Here is a 17,697-nt window from a genome sequence, read left to right on the forward strand (position 1 = left end):
CGATTTGATTTTGGCGCCGGCATGCACGCAACAGAAATGGGGGGGGGGCAGCCCGTCGGACACCCCGACGGATTCGGACAAACCGCAGAATTTAAAAAAGGAATTGTGTCGCAAGATCAAGCACTCACATGCACCAGGAATAAGCAGGTGAACTCCGTCGGACCTCGGCGCGAAAGCAACGGATTCAGGAAATTGGACGCACGATCTTAGTGAATCGCGGCAGCTCCGAATCCTCGATAGACAACGCACGGCGGGGATCGCGACGGGACGGGTAAGTAAATGTGCCCCAATGTGACTGCCCCTGATCCCCGAGTCTGTATCTCTATTAGCAGCTTACAAGGGGTTTCCACCTAGGTGCAGCCGCGGTGTTTATCCCCCTACTTGTTAGCATTATATTGTATGCAGAGTGAAAGTCTCCCCACTTGAGCTGACGCAGCTAATTGGCCGCACGTTTCTGTATACACAAGTGGATTTAGAAATGTTTGCACTGTGTGGGATTTCAATGAATGTTCGGCTTTGCCGGTCCTTGTGTCTAGCGAAACAAAGGCCGTCACACATTAATTACCCTGCAAAACACCATGGAAACTTTCCTTGTTTCACTCCCACCGATTCAACAAAATGTCCTCGAAGAGCTTAAGTCATTTTATAGCCAATTAACATGGAAACATTTGGGGAAATGCAACAATGGTGAAATAATTGGAGTTTGTTCTAGTAAAAACAATGGATTAGTAATACTGGTGATATGTTTCCCTCTCCAGCTCTTGTGACAATAACGGGCTCTATGTGGCCTGAACCTAGTTGGTTCCATGCTAATGGTCCTTTTTTTGGCAATATTAGTATCTATTTTAGGGTATATTCACATTACATTTTAGGATATGTTCAGCATAATGCCTGAAAAGCATCCTTTTTGACTCCCTCATGCTGAGCAATGTATACACTCAGCTGAGGCCATATTTGTCTGTGGGGGATGGATGCAAAGTATTGCATCCATCCCCAGCCTCCGATGAGCATACGCTCAGGGAGGTCTCCAATGATCTCATTGTCCATATGAGGACAGTGACATCACTCAGGAAATACTCAGAGGTCAGAGGTCACAACATTTTTCATGCTGAGCCATATGGACTGTGCCTGCCCTTCTCAGCTACATATGTCATACAGCAGCCAATCATAGGCCATTATTTCCAAACAGTTTAATTTTAGCTCCTATCACTAAAAGTGTAATATTCCAAAGTGTGAGCGGGGACTCTCTAAGCAGACACTTCATGATTCCTCTGTGCTGTGAGATTCTGTGTCCTGACAATGTGCTTAGATTATCAGGGTACAAGGTTTATCTACACTTTTATTTAGGTTCTGAATATTCACTAGTATCTGACACATAGAAAAAGAGACAGATCGGAGTCATGAGATGGATATAAAACACATTGGGGGTCATTTACTAAGGGCCCGATTCACGTTTTCCCAACGTGTTACCCAAATATTTCCACGACGGAAATCGGAGGGCGTGGCCGAACGAAAACCTGACGGATTCGGAAAAAACCGCCGCATTTAAAAAAAAAAAAGTGTCGCTCGGCACGCGCTTACCTTCACTCAGCACGGCTCGGTGTACTCCAGTGCGTTCCGATACTCTTCAGCGCAGCAACGACATCTGGTGGACGTCGGAGGAACTGAGGTAGTGAATCGCCGGAAGGATCGCGAATGGACCGGGTAAGTAAATCTGCCCCAATGACACACTCCAGCTCAAATATCTCACCTACACAGTCAGCTCTGCTATGCTTCCATCCCCTTGAATAAATTGACCTTATCTTGTCTGTAACTTGTAGAGGAAGTCTTTGCACACTGCTTCTTGCCAGCAGGAAATGCCTGTGTCTGAGCTAGTCTGGTAATGCAGGGGGGAGGGGCAGGAGGCAGAGAGCACTTTATCGTGCAGACAAGAGAAGCTATTCATGAGAAGAATCTGACCATAGTCAAAAAATGTATGGTTAGACCCAGGGACAACCAAAATTGTAAACACCAGGACAGATAGAGACAGTTTGGAATTATATCTGTGAATTACTGTATTCTTGTTAATACCAGCGAATTGTAGAATGTGTTATTTTGTTATCCTGAGTATATTTAAGAATCTTGTCTTTGTGGGAATACAGCTTTAATCTTAGATTGGAGCATCGGAAATGCACAGCTGCCTCCTATAGTTTTAGGTTCTGTTAGGGCACGTGGATGTCATGGAGGGTGATCCCCGTAGGAGACTCAGTACAGACAGAGGACTGTGACTGTGGCGTTGCGTGCAGTTTCTTAGCTGTGGACAGATCATTAGTTCAGAGTCTGGGATGATCTGTAATGTTTTTTTTGGGCTTCTTTTCCATTTTTAACAGTGGAATCTACATGTAATTTAGTTCATGTGTCACTGTACTAAATATAACAGATGGACAAAATCTGGTCTTACCCCCCCCCCCCCCCCCCACTGTCTGTATGAACGTAACCATAGGGCTCAAAATCCAGAAAAAAGTGCAGCTCAGAATGTGTTAAACAGGACAGAACTTTAAGAACCTGTCTAATTCAGGTGTTAAAGTGAACAGATACCTATGAACCATATGGAGGGAAGTCAGGAAGCATGTTTTATAGCAGAATGTGCTCTATAACATGCTGCCTGCAGATAGGACACTATGTACAATGTGCTCAGCTCCTCCTGCTCTATAACATGCAGCCTGCAGATAGTACACTATGTACAATGTGCTCAGCTCCTCCTGCTCTATAACATGCTGTCTGCAGATAGGACACTATGTACAATGTGCTCAGCTCCTCCTGCTCTATAACATGCTGCCTGCAGATAGGACACTATATACAATGTGCTCAGCTCCTCCTGCTCTATAACATGCTGCCTGCAGATAGGACACTATGTACAATGTGCTCAGCTCCTCCTGCTCTATAACATGCTGCCTGCAGATAGGACACTATGTACAATGTGCTCAGCTCCTCCTGCTCTATAACATGCTGCCCGCAGATAGGACACTGTATACACTCTGCTCAGCTCCTCCTGCTCTATAACATGCTGCCTGCAGATAGAATACAATGTACAACCTGTTGAGCTGTCCCTGCTCTATAATATGCTGCCTGCAGATAGGACTCTATGTACAATCTGCTCAGCTCCTCCTGCTCTATAACATGCTGCCTGCAGATAGGACACTATGTACAATCTGCTCAGCTCCTCCTGCTCTATAACATACTGCCTGCAGATTGTACGCAGCATCCTATCTGCTCAGCTCCTCTTGCTCTATAAAATGCTGTCTGCAAATAAGACACTATATACAATCTGTTCAGCCCCTCCTGCTCTATAACATGCTGCCTGCAGATAGGACACTATATACACTGCTCAGCTCTGACATTACAATTTTTCATGAACTAGAAAAGCCATGAAGTCTCCATATTTTTCATGTGTTTACATTCCTATTAATAGGATCTGGATATATTCTGGGACCACGTTCTTTTTTCTTAATTTTTTTTTCTCGGGCTGAGTAAATGGAATTTCCTGTCCTCATTTCTCTACCGAATACCACACATGTTTGTGATTAGATGGTAAAAAATGGGAACATGGAGAAGATTTAGGCTCCAGGACCAGAACTTCAGATGTAAATCTCCCAGAAATGGAACTTTAATGAACTGGACGTCAGTATTTTTAGAAAAATTTTTAAAAACATTCTTTGTCAACTTTTATGCGATTATCCGGAAATAAACAAGTCTCTGAAACATTTCAATTATCAAACTGATCTGGGAGTGTAGGAGCTGTGCAAACAGAGGAAATTAATCAGAAATCAGACTAATTCCTAAAGTCCATAATAAAATGTGATGTGGTTGTGAATGGGTCACATGAAGTTTCCCAATCTGTATAGAAAGTCTTAATTGAAATCCTCCTCAAACCTCAGATTTTATAGAAGAGAAGCATTAACCAGCACAGAAATTTATTTTATACTATAATTGGAAAGACAGGCGGTCCCCTACTTAAGAACACCCGACTTACAGACGACCCCTAGTTACAGACAGATCTCTGGATGTTGCTAATTTATTGTACTTTAGCCTTAGGCTACAATGATCAGCTATAACAGTTATCACAGGCGTCTGTAATGAAGCTTTAGTGTTAATCCTGGTTCTTATGACAACCCAACATTTTTAAAATCCAATTGTCACAGAGACCAAAAAATATTTTGGCTGGAGGTTACAATTATAAAATATACAGTTCCGACTTACATACAAATTCAACTTAAGAACAAACCTACAGAACCTGTCCTGTACGTAACCCGGGGACTGCCTTTATTCTGCCTGTGGAGCAAAAAAAAATAAAATTTAAAGGGTGTTTGATGGTTCCCAAACCACCGCACAAATAAAATCAGCACTACATAAAGCACATTGTGAGCTTTCCAGACATATCTTTGCAGTTTCCCAATAATCTGTAATTTTAGAGAAAATTCTGTTTTTATATTTATGTAAATGAGCTCTCCAGTGCACCAGGGGCGGAGTCCTTTCTGCTGAAGCACCTGTTTCCTCAATTTATCCTTCTTTCTATGAGATTTTTTCAAGAATTATAAGAAGGGCCAGTACTGGGTTGTTGTGCTCAGTGAAAAAAGTGACACTTAAAGGAATAGCCCCGCCCCTAGTGCACTGAGAAGCTCATTTGCTTAAAAAAAACATTTTCTGTAAGAAGACAGATCCACTGGGAAATGGGAAAGGTATTTCTGAAAAGCTTATCATGTGTACTACACTATGCTTCCCTAGGAAATGGATCAATATATGGAGAATACAATATTACAGGGGTTTTCTGCCTACTATGAAAATGGGAAATTCCCCACAGATGAATCCGGATGGTTAAACAGATGCCATAACCAGATTTAGGGTCCTAAACCCCAGCAGGATACGCTGCTCATTTGGTTGTCCCAAATCTACCATCCAAATTTATCATGATAAACCAGGGGCACTTACTCATAGATCCAGGCTAATCTTCTTATATTTATTATCCATGGTCTTCTTCCTTCTAAAATCAACTTTTATATATATTCTAATAAGCCTGAAAGGGTCTGAGGGCACAACCAAAGCTCCTCAGTGCTGTAGCTTCACAGGCTGTTACACTGTGCACAAGCATTTCCTCCCCTCCCACTGTGTGTGCAAGCAGAGAGAGGGAGGGAAGAGCTGATGGAGCCGAAGGGAGGGTGAGTCATTGTAACTGCCTGCAGAGCTACAGCACGGAGGGGCTCTGGTAACGCCATTCCAAAGCCATTCCGGCGAATTTGCATAATTTTAAAAGGAAGGAAGCCATGGATAACAAATATAATAAGTTTTCCACTGTCATGGAGTAAGTGTCCCTGATTTATCATACTGGATTTTGATTCTAGATTTCGTTTAAAGGGTCTTTCCTATCTTGTATATTTTTGACATGTGTGATATATGCGTCTCATAACTCAATGCAATTATTATTGTGAAATATTTAGCGTCCATAGGATTATTAGGAGAAGTCAAATAGAGCGTCCCTTCGATTGGGGTTCTTTGGACCAGTTACCACTTTAACTAGTAAGGGGGGTTCCAACCATAGACCCCCAAGTGATACCTATCCTGAGCTTTTGTGATGAGATGTGAGTCTAGGACGACCCCCTTTAACAACTGACATCTGGCCTGCTATGATCACAGCTTTCTGCAGTCTATTAGTTATAGAGATTGTATGAACCTAGAAAAACATGGCTTCTATCGTCTACATGCAGCGCCACCCGCTGCTTCTCACACTGTCTGGGGACCATTGAATTCTAGTTATGCTCCTTATTACATGTGTTTCACATCTTTGCAGAGGTCACAACCTTCTTCATGCTGAGCCATGTGGCCTGCACTTCTTACATATGTCATACAAAAGACCAAATGTAATGTATATTTGGGGATTATTCTTGCATTTGTATTTCTCCAGATTCTTAGACTTCATCATCATCACATACAGTATAGCCAGGAAGTCTTGTTGTTCCTCTTCTGGCCACTAGCTGGCAGTGGAGTGCTGCACTAAAATTCTACGGGATGAAAAAGAAACAAAAGACAAAATAGAATAAAACAATAAAAACAAAAATGACAGAATGAAATGAATAGAATATTGAAAAACGACTTCATTTTGAGGATAAGATTTTGGATTATCATGTCATTATGTGACTCTTCCATTAGGAGGAGAACATAGTAAGTTGTTGATGTGGATGAGATGCAGCGCTGGATCAGTAGGCACCGATATAACATAACATACATAACATTGTATAAATCTGCCATTTTAATACCAGTATCAAACACTAAGCATATGTCAGAATATTACCTCTTCACATTGACCTCAGTATAGATGTCACCATTAACCCATCATTACATCACTACTGACAATAGATGATGTCACAGCTTATCTCCTCCTCCTCCCTGTACAATGACCTCTATATAGATAACACTGACCCATCATTACATCACTACTGACAATAGTTGATGTCACAGCTTATCTCCTCCCCCTCCCTGTACAATGACCTCTATATAGATAACACTGACCCATCATAACATCACTACTGACAATAGATGATGTCACAGCTTATCTCCTCCTCCTCCCTGTACAATGACCTCTATATAGATAACACTGACCCATCATTACATCACTACTGACAATAGATGATGTCACAGCTTATCTCCTCCCCCTCCCTGTACAAAAACTTCTATATAGATAACACTGACCCATCATTACATCACTACTGACAATAGATGATGTCACAGCTTATCTCCTCCCCCTCCCTGTACAATGACCTCTATATAGATAACACTGACCCATCATTACATCACTACTGACAATAGATGATGTCACAGCTTATCTCCTCCCCCTCCCTGTACAAAAACTTCTATATAGATAACACTGACCCATCATTACATCACTACTGACAATAGATGATGTCACAGCTTATCTCCTCCCCCTCCCTGTACAATGACCTCTATATAGATAACACTGACCCATCATTACATCACTACTGACAATAGATGATGTCACAGCTTATCTACTCCCCGTCCCTGTACAATGCCTTCTATATAGATAACACTGACCCATCATTACATCACTACTGACAATAGATGATGTTACAGCTTATCTACTCCCCGTCCCTGTACAATGCCTTCTATATTGATAACACTGACCCATCATTACATCACTACTGACAATAGATGATGTTACAGCTTATCTACTCCCCGTCCCTGTACAATGACCTCTATATAGATAACACTGACCCATCATTACATCACTACTGACAATAGATTATGTCATAGCTTATCTCCTCCCCCTCCCTGTACAATAACCTCTATATAGATAACACTGACCCATCATTACATCACTACTGACAATAGATGATGTCACAGCTTATCTCCTCCTCCTCCCTGTACAATGACCTCTATATAGATAACACTGACCCATCATTACATCACTACTGACAATAGATGATGTCACAGCTTATCTCCTCCCCCTCCCTGTACAATGACCTCTATATAGATAACACTGACCCATCATTACATCACTAATGACAATAGATGATGTCACAGCTTATCTCCTCCTCCTCCCTGTACAATGACCTCTATATACATAACACTGACCCATCATTACATCACTACTGACAATAGATGATGTCACAGCTTATCTCCTCTCCCTCCCTGTACAATGACCTCTATATAGAAAACACTGACCCATCATTACATCACTACTGACAATAGATGATGTCACAGCTTATCTCCTCTCCCTCCCTGTACAATGACCTCTATATAGATAACACTGACCCATCATTACATCACTACTGACAATAGATGATGTCACAGCTTATCTCCTCCCCCTCCCTGTACAATGACCTCTATATAGATAACACTGACCCATCATTACATCACTACTGACAAAAGATGATGTCACAGCTTATCTCCTCCCCGTACAATGACCTCTATATAGATAACACTGACCCATCATTACATCACTACTGACAATAGATTATGTCATAGCTTACCTCCTCCCTCTCCTGTACAATGACCTCTATATAGATAACACTGACCCATCATTACATCACTACTGACAATAGATGATGTCACAGCTTATCTCCTCCCCCTCCCTGTACAATGACCTCTATATAGATAACACTGACCCATCATTACATCACTACTGACAATAGATGATGTCACAGCTTATCTCCTCCTCCTCCCCCTCCCTGTACTATGTACTACGTATAAATGCTGGACAATATAATATTATATGATTCATTCACACAACACTACAATGGGGATTTCTGTAAAGTACAGCCTTGACTGATTTCTATTACACCCATTTGTCTCCTATGAACTCTGCTCTGGTTCACTAACTGTTAATTCATTGTGATGGACAGAATCTCTCCCCACTTGCATTACGACCCTGTCTGATGTCAGAGAACTGATCCAATCATCTTCTGGACCGGATCTCAGTTATCTTAGAAAAGGTTTATAAGACTTGCTATAGTCTTGTACTGAGCTAGTGTTCATATCCATTTACCTCTTGGTTATGATGCAGATTTGGTGACTATTTCTTTCTGTTTGTATTGTCTTTGTTTCCATGTTTGCTGTTGTTTCCTGTTGGAACTGGAAGGGAATGTTGACCAGTTGTTACCTTTCGCTTAGGGTAAGCAGGGCAATTAGGCAGGGACATCTGATAAAGGGTTTAGTCTCATAGCTCACTGTCTTTGTTCCATTCCCTGATCCTGCATAACGTACCTTTCCTGTGGGGTGGGGAGCTCTCCAAAAGTTTGGCTTTAAATGGGGAGGTGTTTGTGGAGTTCAGATACTGTGTACTGTGTTGTATACAGCTACAGATCTTGTGGACTATTGATATGGGCTTACCATAGTCTTGTATTTTAGTGTTAATTCTTCCTCCTGTTTTTTTTGGTATCTATGACCTTTTAGCTATATACTTGACTTTTCATTTGCCTCTTGATTGTGACCCAAATTTGGGTCATAATTCCTTTTTTGTTTGTGTTGTCTTTGTTTTCGTGTTTGCACTTATTTCCTGTTGGCACAGGAAGGGAACGTTGACCAGTTGACACTTACCACTTAGGGTAGACTAATCCCCTACTCAGCTGTCCCTGCCTAATTGCCTTTGTTAACGTGTCTGCACTTGTTTCTTGTTGGCACAGGAAGGGAACGTTGACACCCACCACTTAGGGTCGCCTAAATCCCTTCTCAGCTGTCCCTGCCTAATTGCCTTTGTTTCCGTGTTTGCACTTGTTTCTTGTTGGCACAGGAAGGGAACGTTGACCAGTTGACACCTTCCAGTTAGGGTAGACTAATCCCCTTTTCAGCTGTCCCTGCCTAATTGCCATTGCTTCCATGTTTGCACTTGTTTCTTGTTGGCACAGGAAGGGAACGTTGACCAGTTGACACCTACCACTTAGGGAACACTAATCCCCTTCTCAGCTGTCCCTGCCTAATTGCAATTAGGCAGGGACAGCTGTGAAGGGGTTTAGTCTCAGGGCCCAGTGTTTTGTGGTCTGATTCCTGACCCTACATAACACATCTTTCCTGTGAGGTAGAGGTGAAAAGGTTCTTGAAGAACAAGATAGTTTGGCTTTATATGGGGAGGTGGTTGTGGAGTTCAGGTGCTGTGATGCATACAGCTACAGATTACTGTTCAATATGATATTTTATATGTAAAGAGATAGACAGGGGAGGCTCAGAGCATGTCCATCCTGCACCTCCTACTACTCAGGGGTCGGTCGCGAAATGTATCTTCTTTATCAATATCGGTCAAAATCGGTCAATACACAGTCACATATCACATACGACAAGTCACATATTTTCTTTCAATTCTACTATCACATTTTTCATAGTAAAGTGTTTCCTTTCTTCCATAAACCTGATTTACGCGCATTGTTGCTTTAAGATCACTGAGCTGTGATTTTAGTTGCTGTATGCAAAGTTTTCAAAGTCACAACATCTGCTGTGCATTTTAGGTCTTTATATTTAGATTTAATTATTCTTCTTATTATTACTTTATTCTTATACAGCACTGATGGCTTACAATTAAAGCGCGGCGGATGGTGCATACTAATGCGCTTTGCGAGTAACGCCGTGTTATTTGTTATAGCACAGTTCATTCTTTCAGAACGTCTTACTGCATGGGAAGTAATGTGCCGCCGATGAAATGGGAAACTTTGTGAAGGGCGTTCTGGTGGCTATAAATGGATCACTATATAGGTGGGGGCACCATCCCAACTGTCACACACGGTGGGGGCACCATCCCAACTGTCACACATGGTGAGGGCACCATCCCAACTGTCACACATGGTGGGGGCATCATCCCCACTGTCACACATGGTGGGGGCACCATCCCCACTGTCACACATGGTGGGGGCACCATCCCCACTGTCACACATGGTGGTGGCACCATCCCAACTGTCACACATGGTGGTGGCACCATCCCAACTGTCACACATGGTGGGGGCACCATCCCCACTGTCACACATGGTGGGGGCACCATCCCCACTGTCACACATGGTGGGGGCACCATCCCAACTGTCACACATGGTGGTGGCTTCATCCCCACAGTCACACGGCGGGGGCACCATCCCTACAGTCACACATGGTGGTATCTAATAAATGACTTTATAACTCGCTGTTATCACTGTGTCTATGCCGTGTATCACCTGGCTTGTCGCATGTCTCACCCTATTGTAATGCTCCCTATTATTTGCTGTATCTATATCTCATGTGCTTGTTTCCATGGGAACATTTTGTTGTCTCCTTCGACTATACTGTGTATTAAATGAAGGTGACGTGGATATTCACAAGGATTGGTAATAGCGCTGTACAGCGCAGGATGGCGTTATCCACTCATGTCTTGTCATCCATCATCCGCTCCTTGGCTCCTGCCCCCCCATTGTCGTACGGATGACAGAAGTTGAATTATCTGCCTCACCTTTGCCGATGTCTTGATGGATGCAGCTGTATACGGCTGAGATGATGTATGATGGACACTTCAGGGTGTGTTCTTGTGGTGGATGCTGGAATCAGATATATTAATGGCTCAGGATGTTATACAGTATGAGGCAGGAGCATGTCTCGCTAACCCTATCCACTAAGAGCAACACCCCAAACCTCAGGGTGACCCACACTGGCCAATTCCACCACAGCACCCCTTCCTCTTCATGTCTTCTCTGCGCTGCTACCTCTCTAGGATCTTTCTCTAATTCTCAGTTGTACTTGAGCTATTCCTTCAAGGAATTCTCTCTTCCTCATGCTCCTCCCCTATAGACTTCCATGGGAAGCATGTAACCCAACCCCTCTGGAAACCAAGAGTAATGTGTCTCTCTATATAGTCTTGTCTGTGTCATGTCTACTGTTGGCTACACTTGGCTGAGAGGAAGGCAAGGTTTTGAACCCTGAGTGGGCATTAGCCAGGCATAAAGCTTACTCGAGACTGCGATTCACTACCAGTTAGTTGGTGTTATGCTGCATGATCTGGATTCTAGTTACCGACCTTCTGCTTAGTTTTCTAACCATCCCTTGCCTTCTAATTCTGTACAACACTGCCATCTAGCTGTGACCTCAGATTGTGTTATGACTGTTCTCTGGAGGCATCAAAGTGCTGTTGGGCTTCTAAAGACTAGAAACAGGATGTCATGAAACTTTAGTCCATGACTACCTATTAATAGCTTTAGTTTATAGTATACTAAGGAAACTGAATTTTATGTATTTTTTAATACACAATAGGGTTTAAGGTGCACGGTGGCTTAGTGGGTAGCACTGGGGTCCTGGGTTCAAATCTGGTCAACATCTGGTGACATGGTCATGAGTTAATAGGTCAAAACCTGATACATTTATAGAATTTATCGGTTAAACGGACACCTCCCTTTAAGACAGCCACACCCCTTAGGCAACACAAATTTTATACAATTGACCAAGCTCAATGCAAGGTATATGCTTTGCAGAAATTTTTATCATAAGCTATTTTAATAATAATAATTCCTTTATTTATATAGTGCACACAGATTACGCAGCGCTGCACAGAGCTTACCGAATCGGTCCCTGTACCCATGGGGCGCACAATCTAATCAACCTACCAGCATGTTTTGGAGTGTGGGAGGAAACAGGAGGACCTGGAGGAAACCCACCCAACCACGGAGACAATATACAAAATCTTTGCAGATGTTGATCTGGATGGGACTGGAACCAGGACCCCAGCACTGAAAGGCTGTAGTGCTAGCCACTGAGCCACCATGCTACAAGCCTCATGGAAATGGAAAGGGCGGCATGGTTGCTGAGCGGGTAGCACTTCTGCCTTGCAGCGCTGGGGTCCTGGGTTCAAATCCCACACAGATCAACATCTGCAAAGAGTTTGTATGTTCTCTCTGTGTTTGCATGGATTTCCTCTGGGTCTTCCGGTTTTCTCCCACACTCCAAAACATACTGGTAGGTTGATTAGAGCCCCATGGGGACAGGGAACAATTTGACATGCTTTGTGCAGCGCTGCATAATCTGTAGGCGCTATATAAATAAAGAATTATTTTTATTAATCTGTCCATGGTTATAATTGAAGTATAATACAGCAGGAATGTATATTGTGAAGAAGGAGAACATTCCCAAACTGTTTAGAGGTGTAAAGCTGCACCGAGCGGCAGGACCTGGTGCCCTCTCTTCCCTCATTCGGTCATTGTAAAATTTATAAGAGTCTAAATTATTGACAGCCCACAATTTTTGTATATAAAAATAAATGCAGGAAAGCTTCACTTTGCAACAGTAAAATAAAGCAGCGAGTGCGACTTTCCTGCTCGAGCTTCATGACTTTATGTATGTGGAAGTAATGACACCCTTTGGTATTATATATTACGGCTTTCAGGCCATTAATGGTGAGGCATTAGCTGCGTTAATATTTATGCATATGGCTGTTTCTGATGTCGGGATGTCTGGGGCATTTCATTATCGTGTCTCTTCCTTTTCCATTACAAAGAACTGATAAACGGGTTTTTTTTTGTAAATGGATTTCCCCTCCCCCTCCCGTTCCTGTTTACATAAAATCGCGCTCTCCAGCAGAGCCATAAAATTATTCCCTTGAATTTCTGTATCTGAAATACATTCTGAGTTTCTATAGAGAAATCTTGGTGAGAAAATGTGATTTCCCTTTAAATGCTATAGGCATATAATTACATGGGAATTATATGCATCCTCGTAGATGTAGAGGAGATAGTCAACGTTCTATACACACGGAATTTGCTTTTATACACAGAATTTGATGTTGGCTTCCTGGATGAATATATTGTTCATTAACAATAAAAATCAAAGATATCCTTTGCCCTAAATTGTATGGCATGAAATTAGCAGCTATAGTCATTTTGTCTGAGCAGCAAACCTGTAATAAGACAGACTGAGAAAACTGCCTCAGGCGGGAAGATCCGGGGCGGCAAAAGATAAGAGGCTGGAAAAGTGCTGTGTAAAAGATCCTTTTTTATATGATATCCCTTTCTTGGAAAGTTGGGTAACAACCAACCGTTTTGCCGTTCTCATACCTAATCTCAAATTACTGCTGTCCCAGGTGGAAAGAGTTATGCCCTGATTTTAAAAAAAATATCAAAATCCCAGGGGCCCTTACTCATAGATCCAGGCACCGTGACTGTGGTAATCTTCTTATATTTGTTTTATTTTCCTTCTTAAATCAACTTTTAAAATTATACTAAGTCAGAAAGACTCCAGGGGTGTTTCCAGAGTACCACTGTTTTGTTGCTTCACAGGCTGTAACACTGTGCAGGAGCACCACTACCCCGGCTACCTTGGAACTTTTCCCCTCTGTCTGCTGTAATCTCACGGTAGCAGCACACAGCGGGAGGGGGGAATTGCTCCTGCACAGTGCATCAGCCTGTGAAGTTTAGGCACAGAGGGGCTATGGTAACACCCTATCGCACTTCTAGCTCATTTGCATAATTGTAAAATTGATTATAAAAGGAAGGAGGCCATGAATAACAACCATAAGAAGATTATCATCGTCACATTGCCATTGAGTATTATACAGTGCATTGTGAAAGTATTCGGCCCCCTTGAACTTTTCTACCTTTTGCCACATGTCAGGCTTCAAACATAAAGATATAACATTATATATACAGATTTTAAATCTGTTTATGTCACAGAGGTGCACGGCTCATTATATCCCTGGTCATGTGATGTCACACAGGTGCACGGCTCATTATATCACTGGTCATGTGATGTCACACAGGTGCACGGCTCATTATATCACTGGTCATGTGATGTCACACAGGTGCACGGCTCATTATATCACTGGTCATGTGATGTCACACAGGTGCACGGCTCATTATATCACTGGTCATGTGATGTCACACAGGTGCATGGCTCGTTATATCCCTGGTCATGTGATGTCACAAAGGTGCACTGCTCGTTATATATCCCTGGTCATGTGATGTCACAAAGGTGCACGGCTCGTTATATCCCTGGTCATGTGATGTCACACAGGTGCATGGCTCTTTGTATCCCTGGTCATGTGATGTCACAAAGGTGCACTGCTCGTTATATCCCTGGTCATGTGATGTCACAAAGGTGCACGGCTCGTTATATCCCTGGTCATGTGATGTCACACAGGTGCACGGCTCGTTATATCCCTGGTCATGTGATGTCACACAGGTGCATGGCTCGTTATATCCCTGGTCATGTGATGTCACAAAGGTGCACGGCTCGTTATATCCCTGGTCATGTGATATCACACAGGTGCACATAAGAATCCCATTACACAAATCAGAACTGTGTGACATAATGAACCGTGCACTGGACTGTTTATCCACAGGAAGTTAATAGAAGCTTCCTGTAGAATGACAGCAAGCAGAGATATAGAAAACTTAGAGAAATCAATACATAAAGTATATTGGAAAATTATACAACTTTTCATTACACAAACAATAGCAATTATTTGCTGAAAGGAACAACGTCTTTAAGATTAAGACATGGTGGGAAAGTTGAAATTCACGTCTTTCCTTGTCCTGTTGGAAATCTAGTTTTACTTGTAAGCTATATCTACGGAGCTTTCTATTTGAGATAATGAACATTAATTAACATTCTGTAATAATAATGTTTGGTTAATGAAGCATTGAACAATAAAAATGTGAACAATATTACAAATTACCAGGATCGGTAATGGATTAAACCTACAATATTAAATGGGGTTTTTTTTGTATTTTCCAGACAATTAAAATTCAAGGAGGATGTTTTCAGCGAATCCTGATAACTGGGTAACTTTTGATGATGAAAATCCATTTCAGTCTCCACAAAAGTCCCCGATGTTTCCTCACGAGAATGTACATAGTCCTAAACCAAGCCAACTGAGACTAAGCCTTTCTCATGAACGGAACACGAGTATTTCTTCCGCCAACTCCACCACCCCTCACACATCTCCGATAATTGACTTCTTCTTGAGTCCTGGTCCTCCAAGCAATTCTCCTCTTTGTACCCCTATAAAGGATAGTCCACCGACACCATGTACTCCTAAGCAAGGGCTTTCTAACTTGTCCCCTATAGCTGAGAGGCCTCCGAATTACCATCATTCATCAACTTCTACTTCATCATCTCGAGACACAAATCAGACTCCTTCTCCGTACAAGACTCATAATAGTTCTGGCCATTTTTCGGGTTTCCAAGTAGATCACTTTCAAAATGATTGTGCCTTCTCGAGCCCATTTTGGAGCAACGATACCACAAGTTTTTCCAAGGATCCAGGCACCACAGCCGAATCTTACGCTAAGGAAAAAAAGCCGGAACACAACATATCGGAAAATGAAACCTCTAATAACCAGAAGAGTCTCAACCAGTGCTCCTTCAGTTATGTGTGTGAAAGGCTCGAGCATTTAAAGATTGACAACTCGAAGCATCAGCCCGCCTGCTCAGAAAGTGAAAGCCCATCATTTATTCCACAAAGCCTCTTTAGAAGTCAGAGGAAAGATGGGTGGCCTTTCATGTTGAGAATACCAGAAAAAAAGAATATGATGTCTTCCAGGCAGTGGGGACCTATTTACCTGAAAGTTGTATCTGGTGGAATTCTGCAAATGTATTATGAAAAGGGCCTTGAAAAACCATTCAAAGAATTTCAGCTTCATCAATTCTGCAGACTTTCAGAACCAAAACTTGAAAACTTGGCGGTTTCAGATAAAATACACACTGTGAAGATCGAAAATGTAACTTATGTGGAAAAAAGGAAATACCATCCGAAACCTGAAGTGGTTCACGAAGCAGAAATCGAACAAATGTTAAAACTGGGAACCACTGAATATTCCGATTTGATGGACTTCATCGTAACGATGGAGGAGGAACTCTTGTTACTCTCGCCCGTTTCGAAGCAGACCAAAACTTACGAAGAACCTGAAATGTTGGTGGAGATAGTGGATAATTTTTGGGGTCGGGTTACAAAGGATGGGAGGTTAAAGGACAAGTCGTTGGTGTGCCAGTTGTATTGTCTAAGCTTTATTAATAGCGGGATGGAGTGTTTTTTAACATTGAACGACATAGAACTAAAAAAGTTAAATTATTTCGAGAAGAAAAACGAGAAAAACCTGATCAGTATTTTGGACTATCATTTCCACAGATGTGTTAAGGACGTTGAATTTGAGAAGAACCGGATAGTAAAATTTACCCCGTTGGATGCGTGCCGCTTTGAGCTCATGCGGTTTAAAGTTCCTTGTGATGTGACAGAACTTCCGTTTTCACTAAAGAGCTTGGCTGTGGTACAAGGAGCCTACGTGGAGCTCCAGGCTTTCCTAAACATGTCCAGTAATATGGCGGGGCCTTCACCAGGAAAATATTGTGAAAATATTACCATACACTTCCCAGTTCCTGCACAATGGGTAAAAGCACTTTGGACTGTAAGTCTTCAGAGGCAGAGGTCCTTGAAGACCAAGATGAACAGGAGAGCTTGTCTCAGTACTGGATATGAAATTGAATCGGAGCCAGTAATACAAGTGACTATCGGGACTGCAAAATACGAGAACGCATACAAGGCCGTTGTGTGGAAGATTGATCGACTCCCCGATAAAAATTCTAGTAAATATTTTATTTTTCAATGTATATAATGACCTAAAATGGTTCTTTAGCTTCTGTTCTTGTAGTGTGATCTAACATTATATTGTTATTAATGAATTTTTTTTTTAAAGAAACACCATAATGTTAGTCATTCAGGCTTGGCAAGAATGTGGAAACGTTGTCACTTGTATAACCCAGAGCTTATTTCCCTATAATGTAAGTTTCAACTACATCTCTAGATTATTGGTTAGGGCTCCCATACACATGAGATTGCTTGTAACTTCCAACTTGTGCCACTACCAGCACCTCTCTACATGCAGCTTAAAGGGGATGGCCACTTTACCTTATATTTTTTGTAAAGTGTGGGGGGCAGGATATTAGATAATTTACCAATATACATCTATTAAAATGTCTTATTCGCTTTATTGATACTTAAAGGGAAGCCTCTTGTCTTTTACCTCACGAGTCAGACATTCCTGTCCATAAAATGGCTGCAGATGGAGGGTCATATGATCTCTGACTGTCCATGAACAATGACCCTGCCAGGACCTTGTGATATTATTCATGAAAATAAGATCAAGGTCCTGGCAGGGTGATTGCTCATGGACAGATAGAGATCACATGACCCTCCATCTGTGGCCATTTTATGGT

At 42.1% G+C, this 17,697-nt stretch overlaps 1 protein-coding gene and 1 long non-coding RNA gene across 6 annotated transcripts in view; one reads left to right on the plus strand and one right to left on the minus strand.

The window, feature by feature from the left end:
• Positions 1-17,697, plus strand: part of STON1 (stonin 1) — a 68,530-nt gene that overhangs the window by 38,585 nt on the left and 12,248 nt on the right. For all 5 annotated transcript variants that reach the window (XM_072140323.1, XM_072140322.1, XM_072140321.1 and 2 more), the window contains one exon: positions 15,220-17,067. In XM_072140323.1, the coding sequence (XP_071996424.1) occupies positions 15,240-17,067 (1,828 nt within the window). In that variant the 5' untranslated portion in view covers positions 15,220-15,239. The remainder of the gene's footprint in view (positions 1-15,219; positions 17,068-17,697) is intronic.
• LOC140120427 (uncharacterized) lies at positions 5,835-11,533 on the minus strand. Its single transcript, XR_011853782.1, has 3 exons — positions 11,450-11,533; positions 10,955-11,039; positions 5,835-6,035 (listed from the first exon to the last, which is right to left on the minus strand). It is a non-coding gene; the product is annotated as an uncharacterized lncRNA (long non-coding RNA).

The sequence above is a fragment of the Engystomops pustulosus genome, chromosome 3 (genome assembly GCF_040894005.1).
Source record: "Engystomops pustulosus chromosome 3, aEngPut4.maternal, whole genome shotgun sequence".
Lineage (NCBI taxonomy): Eukaryota > Metazoa > Chordata > Amphibia > Anura > Leptodactylidae > Engystomops > Engystomops pustulosus.